The sequence below is a fragment of the Pyrgilauda ruficollis genome, unplaced genomic scaffold (genome assembly GCF_017590135.1).
Source record: "Pyrgilauda ruficollis isolate IOZ18807 unplaced genomic scaffold, ASM1759013v1 scaffold23, whole genome shotgun sequence".
Taxonomy (NCBI): Eukaryota; Metazoa; Chordata; class Aves; order Passeriformes; family Passeridae; genus Pyrgilauda; species Pyrgilauda ruficollis.
In genome coordinates, this window is record NW_024522539.1 from 524,006 (window position 1) to 536,612 (window position 12,607).

The 12,607-nt window shown below is 44.6% G+C and overlaps 1 protein-coding gene across 5 annotated transcripts in view; it reads right to left on the bottom strand.

Annotated features, from left to right (window-relative positions):
- Positions 1–12,607, bottom strand: part of PIAS1 (protein inhibitor of activated STAT 1) — a 50,934-nt gene that overhangs the window by 28,403 nt on the left and 9,924 nt on the right. For 4 of the 5 annotated variants that reach the window (XM_041468839.1, XM_041468834.1, XM_041468836.1 and 1 more), the window contains exon 2: positions 697–1,141. In XM_041468839.1, the coding sequence (XP_041324773.1) occupies positions 697–1,138 (442 nt within the window). In that variant the 5' untranslated portion in view covers positions 1,139–1,141. Of the gene's footprint in view, positions 1–696; positions 1,142–3,591; positions 3,614–12,607 lie in introns of those variants that run through there. The other variant, XM_041468837.1, reaches the window with a different exon arrangement.

Here is a 12,607-nt window from a genome sequence, read left to right on the forward strand (position 1 = left end):
AAGCCAGCAGAAGGTTCCACCACACAGAAATCACCAGGCTTGGTGCATTTAGGCAATATTGAGGGGTATTAGAAGTTAAGCATGCTGCGAAGGGCTCCGTGGAGCCAGGAAAATCACACATTACATAATGCCCCGGCAGCAGCAGATCCTCCTCAGCAGCCCCACCAGCGATTTATACCTTCACACAAAAATCAGCTGCAAGGAAAGTAGCCACAACTGCAGAAGAACCCTAAATTCAGATGCTCAGGCTGTAATGGATCCAGCAAATTTCCAGCCTGGCACTCCTTCCCAGCACGGATGAGAACATTCTAGAAGCTTGACAGATTTGGGGGTAGTTCTGTTTACTTTGGTTTTTTTTTTTAATAATGAAACTCTGTGGTTTATAAGAACTACTGAAAGCAGACTGGGTTTGGTTTTTTTTTCCCCTTTTTTTCCTAAGATTTAGTTTGTTTTTTTCCCAAAGCCCCCCCCTTAAAAATAACGGATGTTTAAACCATATTTAGAGGCTCAGCTAAAGCAACTAATGAGTGTTAGGTAAGATGTCTCTCCATGTAGAACAATCTGTTCCAAAACTTACCAAAAATAGCAATTCTCTAAACACTGCTGTGATGCAATATTTAACCCCCTGCTGCAGCAGCAGCAGAATTTGACCATTTCCCCCCCAAACACAACGAGCGCCGCAGGAGCTCTCCTTACCTAGGCTGGTGGGTTTGATCAGCTCGTCCAACAAGTCATAAAAAGGGAGTTTCTGCAGCTTGATGTCGGGGTGCACGGGGTGCAGGGCCGAGGTGAGGTGGGGCAGTTCCAGTTCGTGTTTGGGTCCCAGCAGTGACACGGGGAGCAGGGGGGACGTGGCGGGGTGGCCGTCGTAGCCCAGCTGTGGAATGGTGGAAGGCGACAGCGTGGCCGGCATGGAGCTCGAGTGCACGCTGGGGATGGACAGGTCTGCTGGGGTCATGATTTTCTGGGGGAACCTTCTCCTATAGAGTTCTTTGATTTTCATCTGGACGGCGGGGCTGCAGCCAGCCTTGAGCAGGTGCAGGGCTTTGGTCAGCAGTTCGTGTTTGCGGCCGTGCTTGTTCCTGCCCGCGTAGCCCAGCAGCACCTGCAGCTCCGAAACTCGAAGGCTCATAACCATTTGCTTCAAAGAAACAAAACAAAGATTTAACAGGTGACCTGAGCATTCTCACAAGAAATAAAAAAAGGGTTAACAGGTGATTTTCGGCACCCTCACCAAGGCTCAGAACCACTTGATTCAAAGAAACAAAACAAAGGTTTAACAGGTGACTTGAGCATTCTCACCAGAAATAAAACAAAGGGTTAACAGGTGACTTTCAGCACCCTCACCAAGGCTCAGAACCATTTGCTTCAGAGAAACAAAACAAATGGTTAACAGGTGAATTCAGCATCCTCACCAACGCTAGAAAGCCATGAAGCCCTTAAGCATGAAGTTTTCAAGGCTCTGTGCCACTGCTCTGCCCCTTGTACAATGCTCATGTATTTAATGCAATGCTCAGTGTTTATTTTCAAGTTCTGCAATGAGAGATTTTTAAAGGCATTTTCATTCTGTGGGCAAAAAGCTGAAAAAAGGACTCAGTGCAAAATAAAGGCTGTAACTCCAATTATTTTTTAATCACTTGCTGAAATCTCTGATGGTACTAATTTTTTTCTTGCTCTAGCTGGATGTAAAAGCAGTTGCACACTGACAATATCCAAGCTGTGCCAGTCCTCAGCTCCAAACAGCACTTCCCTCAGCTTCTGCCATGCAGCAGAACTGATCCACACAGGCTGAAGGAAAGGAAAGTGAATACAATCCCATTTGAGCCTTGTCACCATTCCTGGGTTAAAGGAAACTTCTTCCCCTTCCACCTCTGCTCTTCTCCCATCAGAGCTGTGTGTCCTGTTTGGATGGGGGAGCTGGGCTTTGCCCTCTGTTAATTAGCATCTTCATTAACACAGCCATTTAGTGCCTCCCAACAGGATCTAATGAATCACACTGGTACAACTTGTCACCTGTTTCACTTCTCCAGGAACTGAGAAAAACACTTCCCAAACCAGTGAAACCAGTAATCACCAGTGTGCATCAACTGGGCAGGCAGGAGCCAGAAAATCAACTTCAGGGCCTGCTTTTTATTGAAAAATACATTTCAGTGCTTGCCAGGGGCTTGCTCATCACCAGAAGGCCTAAGACACCAGCTGGAATGAGGATATCCCTGCAGAAGTTTGTAGGAATCATAAAGAAATACAATGCCTAAAACCCACGGATGTGACAGGCTGCCTGCATCTTCTGCAGGAAAGCATCAAACACCCTGAATATTCTGTGGTCAATCCCAGAAGACTTGATTCCAAGCAACACTTGATGGATGGATTTGGGACCAAAGCAGCTAATGCAGCACACGAGGGAGGGCTCTGCAATTTCCCAGCCACTGGAGGACGAAGACCCAAACCAGAACTTGCATTTGGAATCTCTGAATTTGACTACAAATGCTCCCATCCTCTCTGGTCCTTCAAACTGTGCAAGGTACTCAGTCTCAAACACTGTTCTGTTTTCTCCACACTAATTCTCAAACCTGAAGTGCCAAGATTAGAAAGGTGCTACCCCTGGCTTTAACAAAACCAGCCCAAAACTCCCATCATCTCCTCAGAGCTCCAGCCCCTGCCAGAGATCTTCACTGCCCAGGTGTCCACGGGAGGTTTTCCCTCCACTGAAACTGCTCCTAGTATTTAAAAGCCCTAAATGAGATGATTCATGTCTTTAATGAGGTTTGCAGCAGCCACACTGAAGTCAAATTCGCCACAAGATTTCTGCTCTGCTGGACCCCAGCTCGGGAACCTCGCTGCAAATCCCTGCTGCAGCCTTCCACAAACCCTTTGGATGGAACTGGAGCTGTTTGATTTCCCTGAATACCCCAAGAACCTTCTTCACTCTTAACTCTGAGACTGTCACAGAGTCACTAATGAGAACAGACGAGGTACTTGGTAAGAAATGAAGATGTCTTAAAAGAATAAGGCATTTCAGCTCCAATCTGAAGTGTTGACAGCTGAAAGGAAAGTGAAACAAATAGATTTGAAACACGGAAAAACACTATTTATAATGCTATACAAACACTTCTTCAGCAGAATGAGTAGTTACAGCTGAAGGGTTTAATGCCATCACCATTAAAGTCACTTCCTGAACAGGCAGAACCTCTCAGAGCTTCACTCTGTTCTTGTTTTGCGATAAACTCACCGGCTCAGCTCGCCAAGAGCACAAGAGGATTAAGAAATAACTGAGGCAAGGGAGAAGCTCCTGCTCCAGGCTGGATAATTTCCATTTTTAAGGTAAAGGCGAGCTGGAATGAGCACACAGAGAGCAGGGTCCATGCTGGAGCCAGACTCAGAGACCAAAACAAACAAAATCCCCAGATCTTCCCCACCCGGCGCATTCCTCGCACAGGAGGACAAGAACAATTTTGTTTGCAGTGTTCAGGGCACTGACAGATCCATCCTTAAAACCAGCAATAAAGCCTGGTGGGTTTATTATACTTCCATCATTTATAGATAAATCTTTTAAACAGATCACAGAGAGGCAATGCCTCAAACCATGCCCACCTTGCACAGGGCACTGCCAGGGGATGGTCCCTGGGAAGCCCAGCTGGGAAAAGTCTCCTACAACATCACCAGGAGAATTCCTGTCCCTCCTCCAACCCAGCTGTGGTTTACAGGGCCCAACCTGTGGGAAATGGATTTGTAAGAGATAAGAAATGCTGACTTAGAGATGCCATGGAACAGGACAGACATTGCTGCGAGAGAAATGGAACTAGAAACAAGTTTCAAAGGATGGTCTTACAAATAAAACTAGATTATTTTAGAGAAGTAGAACTTTGAGAGATGCATTGTAGTGGGACCCACGAGGGGTAATTTTAGATGACTGGCTTTAAGGCATTTACAGCATGGCGTGGCTAAAGCTGATAGGCCAAGAAACACTTTAGTGTATTGTAATTAGGAAATAGTTGGCTTCTGATTGTGATGGTGTGAATTATAACATCTGTATTGTCTCACCCTTCTCATGAGACTGAAAATGGAATAAAAGTTTTACAACACCTCTCAGTTGCCCCATCTCTGGGTCAGGAAAGGGCACAATCTGACACCAACCCAGCTCCACCAGCAGAAATCCAAGCCCTCTCCATGCTCTGATCCATGGTATCCTGACCCTGGGACAGGCAGGGTAACACAGCAGGGACAAGCCAAGTGCTGCCAAACACATCAAGAAAATCTACAAAAAAGCCTCAATTTCTCCTGTTTTCTCTGTCACATCTCATCTCAACTCCAAGCCCTTGCTGGCTCAGCTGCAGCAGCAGAGCTGAAGGGCGAAGACACAAAGAGTTTTGCTGCAGGAAATGTTGCTTTTCTTTCCTGTCACCTGCAGCAGTGGAGCACAAAGATCAGTGGCACCTGCCAGGTACAAACCCCAGCACAAAGACTGCCCCCAAAAAACAAATAACTGCCCCCACCCCTGGCTGCTGAGCAGAACTGCCAAAACGTTGGGATTTCTCTATGCTAACAGGAAATAAAGTAACAAAACAACAACAAAAAGCTGAACTGCAGAGAAATGAAAGGACAGGCACAGCTCCCAAGGACTGGCTGCAGAGAAATCCTGCTCGCTGCAATTCCAGGTGTTTAGTTGTGGGAATATTCATTCCTGCAAACAGCACTGCAGTGCACAAGGAATTGATGTTGTTTAGCTCTAAAAAGGTCGAGGTTTTGGCACACAGCTTCTGACTGGTTTCCAACAAATGCCAGCATCAAGCACACACTGGTATTGTGCAGTCTGGTACTGAGGGAACGCTCGATGTTCAAAAAGAGGATGAGGATGGTGAGAAACATTTTTCAGAGAGCAAAAGCTGGAAGAAGCTTTCCAGAAATCCAACTTAGCTGGGGGTGGCGGCACATTTCTGCTCTGATTGCCTGTGAAGACCTTCCTGGAGTGAGGAAGGGATCTCTGAACACACCTCTGGCATTTCCTGCTCCACAACCCAACCCAACCACGTGTTCCTGCACCAAAACTGCATCACTCATGGATTCCTTATCCCTGCATCCCAACTCCAGCACCACAGGCTTCCCAAACCCCTCAGGGGATTTGCTGCCATCCAACCAGCCCCACAATTGTCTGTGTGAGGTGGCAAAGAGGCCAGGTTGTTTTCCCACCTCCTGTGTCCAACCTGGGCCGTTTTTCTGGCTGTGTCATCCAAAGCACTTGATGCCATTCCTGCTGCTGCAGGAGCATCCCAAATTTCCGTGTGTTGAGGAAACACTCTGCAAGAACCCACGTGGAAATGAGGAGTATTCCACCAAGGAGATTTGGAAAAAAATTAATTTAAATATATGGGAGTAATCCATGGGCAGTACTGATGTCATTCCCCTCAGGCTCTCTGGTGATTATCCATAGGGAAGGGATCTCCTACCCACAGCTCCTTCCCAAAATAATCAGGACATTTTTTTAAAAAGCCATTAAAGATGAAAACTGGTGAAGGTAAGAATCATTTACTTGGATTTTCTCAGCAACAGCAGAGATGAAATTTGGCTTTCCACACAAACCCAGTTGTTCCAGGCAAGGAACTGAGCTCCAGGAATTCCAGCCCTCAGCACAGCTTAACACCTCAGAGCATTTCAGGAGCAGCATCTTGTCTCCATGACCTATGGAAACTGGGAATTAAGCTTAAAAATAAATAAAATCCAAGTGTTGGTGCCTCTGGATAGGACATTCCCTGGATAACCTGTGGCTGGTTTCACAGTCACTGATTATTCAGGGAAATAATCTGTGAACCTTAATTATCTTCCCCATTTTTAGAAGGGAGGGACTTGTCTGAGAGGTCAAAACCAGGTAGAAACCAATATTTATTTATATTTTTAATAAGCTGAGCAGGATCCACACAGTGATGGACAAGGCTGAGCATTTTTGGCCCATCCAGCAGCACCAAAACTGTCCTCAAAGCAAAATATTCAAACCCAAGTTTGATCCATGTCTTTTTTAAAAGGATATTTCTCCAGTTATCAACCCTAGGGTCTATCAGGAGAATCCAACGAGTTACTCCTGGGTGTTTATGATAAGCAGAAGCAGGGAATAAGCTCCAAAACATATTTAAATTATTTGCCAGCACAACAAGAAGCATTTGGCTTGGTCCCACACCACATTCTGTGCCTAAAGCAATCCAGCAGGTCCTCCCCAGTCCTCCAAGCATTAACCTCAAAGATAAGGGGGAGAAAAAATAGGAATGAAAAGAAAATCACCTCAAACCCCAGTGAAAATATGGAAGAGAATGAGTAAAAAGAGAGAAAAAAGAAATGGGAGATTTATAAACAGCAATTCCAGGCAGTGACAGTAAATTTATTAAATTATTAAATTATTAAAAACACAGTGATTAGCTTTCGTGATCTTTTAGTAATTAAGAGTCATTATGACAGAAGAGAGCAAGCTCTGCAGCAAATTCCTTCAAAGGTGAAGGACAACACACATGGAAATTTCCCCCTCATGAAAAAGGAATTCTGTAATCACTTCCAAAAGACAGGTAAAAAAATGGAAATGGATCTTTTTTTCTGTAATAAAAGCAACGAGGAAGTGTCAGATGAGTATGGAAATGGTTCTGAATGAATCCCAGTAAACTCCAGGCCCCAGCTGTAAAAATACAGCTCCTGCAAGCTCTGAGCAGCCTCCTTAACCCCTGAGAGGAATCTTCTGGAAAATGACACTCACACGGAACTCTTGGCTTCTTGCACATTCCACATCTGTGAACCTGGCCATTCACAAAGGTTAAAACACCCGCATTCTTAATAACCCACATCATCCCCTAACCCTAAATCCCACCCAAAAGGAAACTCTCAAGGCTGAACTGTAAAAATTGAGCTCGTTCTCCCAAAATTCTGCAGGAGGGACTGAACCAAACCCCGGGAAGCTGCAGTGACAGCCTGGGACTTCCTGCCTTTGTCCCAGCAACCAAAACAGCCACAGGTTGGAGCCCCTGCAATTCAAAGCAGAGCAGAGGCAAAGGCACAGAAGAACAAACATAAATATGCAACATCCTCCGGGCTTTAAGGAGGGTTTCATCAGGAAAAGCTCTTTTTTGGCTGCAATGGGACCTGCAAGGTTTTGGGAATGAAGGCAGGACTAGAGGAGTAAAGGAACAAGCGGTAGCAGGTGTAAATATGATTTTGTTGCACATACAAGAGGATTTCTTCATCAAAGAAAGCTCTGTTTACACAGGGTATCAGTGCTCAGAAAGGCCAGGAGCAAACTGAACAGCTAACAAGAAAAACAGGCTTGAAAACAGTAAAAATCAGTCAACAAAACGATGCTGGAAATGCCAAAGCAGCCTGGGCAGAGGTGCTGATGGCACCCCCAGAGATCAGGGCTTCCTTAAATTCACACTGCACTCCTGATTTTCCCCAGTAATGCATTCCCTGCCACGGAGCTGCAGCCAGCAGGTGTTATTTACCTTTGCAGGCTCACAAAGAAGATATTTCCTTGTCAATTCCATGGCTGCAAACCTATTTATAGAAACATTGTGACCCTTGAACCAGCCTGGGAGGGATGATGCTTTTTCAGCTTTAACCATTCTGTAATTGTGCCTTTTTAAGCTCAGATTCTACAACTTTAAGCTCGGGGCTAACATTAAGAATCTGGCAGGGAGGAGATCATAAAAACTGCAGCACTTGAGGTGGAAGTTTCTGGGCAGGATCTCCCACCAAAATCCTTCTGCACCAGCCCATGGAAACACAGAACTTGGAATTCCACAGATAATTAATCCAAGGAATATTTCCCTGGCAAGCACTTCTTCTAGTTTATATCTATTATGTTGGTAAAACCTGACTATCCCCAAATTCAGTGAGTTTCAGGAAGCTCAGTGATGCTTTTTTCACACCTGAACACCAATAAATTCCCAAATTCAGTTTTAGGAAGCTCAGTGATTGATGGCTGTTTCATACCTGAACACCAACAAATTGAAATTCCAGCCTGTGAATTCCAGCCAGAGCTCTCCAGCTAATCCCACCCCAGTGATGTCACCGAGTTCTTTGAGATGTCTGTCACTGCCTGGATCCCAAAAACCCACGGTGAGAAAAGTCCCAAAACTCAGTGACGAGTGACAGGATATTGGAAAAGCAAACAGAGGCAGCTCCAGCTCCCTGAACTGCTGCTGGGCAAAGGCAGAATTTGGAATTTTTAACATAATCCCCACCTTTAACAGTTGTCCTCTGCTTTTGGCAGACGCCTGTGGGATTTTGCTGTGCTCTGGGAGATGGGAAATACCTAAACCTGGCACTTTAGTGCCCTTCTAGACCCCAAATCCAGCCCTTTTCCTACCATTTTTTCCTCTGAGAGGGCGATCCAGCCAAAGTGGGTGACCACACACCCCAAATTCAGAGTTTGCCCACTGAACCCTGTGGGGTTTTTGTTTGGTGACAACAAGGACACACCAACCACGCTGGGCAGAGCTGCTGGGGCAGGGATTTGCTCCAGCTGTGAGAGAGATTTGTTAGGAGCAGCCTGCCAAGACTTAAGTCATGTCTAAAGCAGGTTTGATTTAAAGCAAGCCCCGTTTTATCTTAATCCGTAACGAAAGTTTTACCAGGCCCAGGAGAATTTCCCTGCTAGGTGAAGGATATTATTACTTTTGGTATTAAATAAGGTTGCTGACACAGTGGTAATCTCCATTTTCTTGGAGACTCCAGGTTCTTTTCAGCCACGCTTAAACTTAATTGTCCCTGGTGTTTTTTTCTCTTAGCAGCTGGGAATGATTTCCACGCCAGGCAAAGGCAGAAATTCAAGTTTAGGAATTCCTGGATCTGACACAGGAACCTCTCTGCAAACACACCTGAGGCTAAGGGTGAAGACAATTATTTGGGAGAGGGTCACTGCCAGACAAATTGACTTTTTATGAAGAATATTCTTCACCAGAGCCTCGCTGGCTGACAGAAGAGCCAGCTCCTACGGGATGAGGTGCAGGGGAGCCCCAGGCAGATGCAGACAGATGTGCAAAGAGCTTCCTAAACCCAGCGTCCTCTCAGGATCACAGCTTCTAATCAAAATAAAACAACTGTCAGAGCACTCAGGAGCAATCTGAAATGCTGTTTGTTTGTGCAAAAAACAAGACAGGACCAAGAAGCCACATGGGAGGTCACAAATTCGCATTGATTTCCCCTCCCTCGGTGGTCTAAAACAATAAAATATCCACTTTAGAATCTTCAATTAACACAAAAGAAATGGTCCCACCAACTCTTGGAGTGATTTGGGATTTCCAGACAGGATTTTCCTGTCAGACTCCCTTCCAGCCATCCTTTCCCAAGCAGATACAAGCTCTGCTCACTTCCTAAATATCTCAAATACCTGCATGAAGCACAGGGAGCTTTTGTAAGTCAATTTGGAGGGAAAGCTGGAGAAGAATGCACCTGGAATTCCATGAATGTACTCCAGGAGCAGCTCCCAGAGCCTCTCAGCAGCAGACACACTCACCAAGATCAACATTCCCACATCCAGGGGGTGATGTTTGCTTGTAAAACTCTGTAAATCTCTGCTGCACCAACAGCCAGCATTGCTGGGCTTGTGTTTGTCAACTCCAACTCGATTAAAATAAATTATTGACATAAGAGATGCAGATTTTCCTCCAAGATTTGAAAATATAATCTTATTTCTGTACCTTGCAAAGTGATTTATTCCCCATGTGGCCTAACTGAAAAATTAGTTATCCACTAAAACTTTGCTATTAATTAGCTCCAAATGAGCTAACACTTCAAGAGATGAGATGATGCACTCAAATCCATCCAAACTATCCCCTTTTTTCTCCTCTTTTGTCCCATTTTCTAGGATGCAGCACAGGAGACAGACGACATCATCCCTGACTATTATTGTGGTATCTCAAGAAGGTTTAATTAAGAATCATATTAAATTTGGATACTGAATTGCAAAGTGCTGAACAGCAGGGTGAAGGCAGTACATAATTGAATCTCATTTCCCTGAAAAGTAACCAATGGCTCTGCTAATGCCCCAAGAGAGGCAAAACTGCAAAACTGGAGTGATCAGCTCACAATTCATGCTGGAAAAGGGAAAAAATCATGAAAGCCCAACTGGAACATGACAAAATTCATGTTTTCTTTTGGAATTTTAGCCAAAATTCCCTTCAAGAAATGAATTCCCAAGGTGGGAGCTCAGGCTTTGTCAGTGGGTACCAAGGAGCAGGATCACCCAGGTCACACCCATCCCACAGGAGGTTTGTTGGGATTTTCTCTGGAACACAGAAAAGCCTCCACTAACAGCTCCAAAACAGCTTAAAATGGGGGAGGAAAGAAAGGGGGAAAAAGGGAAAAAGGACTATGACATAAGGTAAAACATCAGGTATGAGAAATTATAATTTATCACTAAAAGAGTCCCCTTCCCAAAGGAAATAAATCTGCTGACAAGAAATCCCTCTGAAATCCCCATGCCAAACAGCCTGTGCCCCTCTAACAGCACTGAAATAATAATTGATTACTACCACCAGTTAACCTGAATGTGATCACAGAAATGAGCCCTGGAGTTCCCACTGCAAAAACCGGCTGAGAGCAAGGATTCCACCAAGCAACCACCCTGGCACCTGCACGGAAAAAGGCAAATTTCCAAGAAAATTCCACATTTCTTTATTTCCTAAGGTCTTCAAAGCCACGGATTTCTTTATTGCAATTTATTTATTCTATGGCATAGAATTTGTATTTACATCCCATACTGACACAGATTAAGTGCTAAAATGTATTTTATTATTAAAGAAATCAGAAAAAAAAAAAAATTCTGTGATGTGAATTCAAGCCCAGGTGAAAATCCTGGCAGGGAGAAGTTCAGCTCCCATTGAAAACCTTCTGTCCTGACAGAACTGCAATTTACTGATTTATTATAAATAAATAATAAGAAAATATAATAACTACATTCTATATTTATAGTATAGAATTTATATTTACATCACATATTGACACGGATTAAAGTGCTAAAATGTATTTTATAATTAGAGAAATCAGCAAAAGAAGTTCTATAATGTGAATCCAAGCCCAGGTGAAAATCCTGGCAGGGAGAAGTGCAGCTCCTATTAAAAACCTCCTGTCCTCACAGAATTTCAACTTACTGATTTATTATAAATAGATAAATAAATAGATATAATAAATTGAATAAATAAAATAAATAAATTCTGCATGGCAGCAGCACGTGCCAAGGCCTGAATGCAGATCCCAGGGCTGCAGCTCAAAGAGCCCCAGGCACACAGAAAGGGAAAGGGGGAGCAGGAAATTCAGTTTTTCCTATCAGCCCAAGGCAGGGCTTCTCCCCACTGTGCAAAATGCACAGAGATGGCAGAGGAAAGGCAGAGGCAGCAGATCTTCCTGCTTTTCTTCAGCCCTCAGCGAGGAGAAAGAAAATGGTTTGAATGAACACACAGCCACAGATGCATCTCAGGCAAGGCCTGAGCTGCTGGCAAAGCTGATCCCAACCCCACGATCCTATTTCAGCCCTCAAAATCTGGGATATTCTGTCCTTCCAGCTTGCAGAGCTGTCCATGCCAGAAAACTGCATTTTTATGTGTATTACCAGAGTGTTACCTATAGGCTCAAGCACGCAGCGAGTTAGGAAATTCTATATATTCTGTATGCAATATTTTCCTGGCCCACACAGAGCTCAGCAGGGCCTTTAGGAACATTTTCCCAGCACTCTGGCACATGCTAAGGACATTGCTTGGTGGGAAGAGGGAGATTTCACTCCCCAAACCCACCACCTCATCCTCCAGACACTTTTCCTTACAATCAGACTAAACCAAATTAATTTATTCCCACAAGAACCCCCACCCTGTACAGAAACAAACCCCTTGATGGAATGAGGGGATTTTTAGAAGCCAAGTTTCAGCCACACCTAGGATTTCAAATCCATGAAAACCACGGCAAGTAAACTCCAACAGGATCCTGCACTCACTGGGAATAAACCAGGATCCAAAGAGAAAACTCTGATAGCAAAATGATCAAAATCCCCACCAAGTGAGAGAGGCAGAGCTGCATTTTCTGGTTCAAACATTCCCTCACTTTTCCAAGCCTTCCTCCCCCCATTCCCAGCTTTCTGATCCAAACATTCCCTCACTTTTCCAAGCTTCAGCCACGGGAATAAACCAGGATCCAAAGAGCTGCCTCTGATAGCAAAATTCAAAATCCCAATCAAGTGAGAGAAGTGCAGTTTCCGATTCAACATTCCCTCACTTTTCCAAGCCTTCCTCCCCCCATTCCCATCCCACTCTGGGGGCAGGATGTTCCACCACTGCTCCTTTTCATCCTGGCTGACCAAACCTCTGCCCCACCTCATTAACCACCTCATCCAAATCCCACCCTGAATAGGAATTTGCATACAGACAAGGCTTTTGCAGCTCATTAATGGCCTCTGAATAACTCTCACCCGTCCATGAATTTATACCCTGCCTGTCCCTTTTACACACACAGGATTATTTAGGGTCTGGTGACAAAACAAGGCATTTTCTGGGTTTCAGCAGAGATTTTTAATATGAACTGGCTTCACCTTGGAGCCTCCTGATCCACTCACCAGGTAACAACCTGCAGCTTCTGCTTCCAGGTA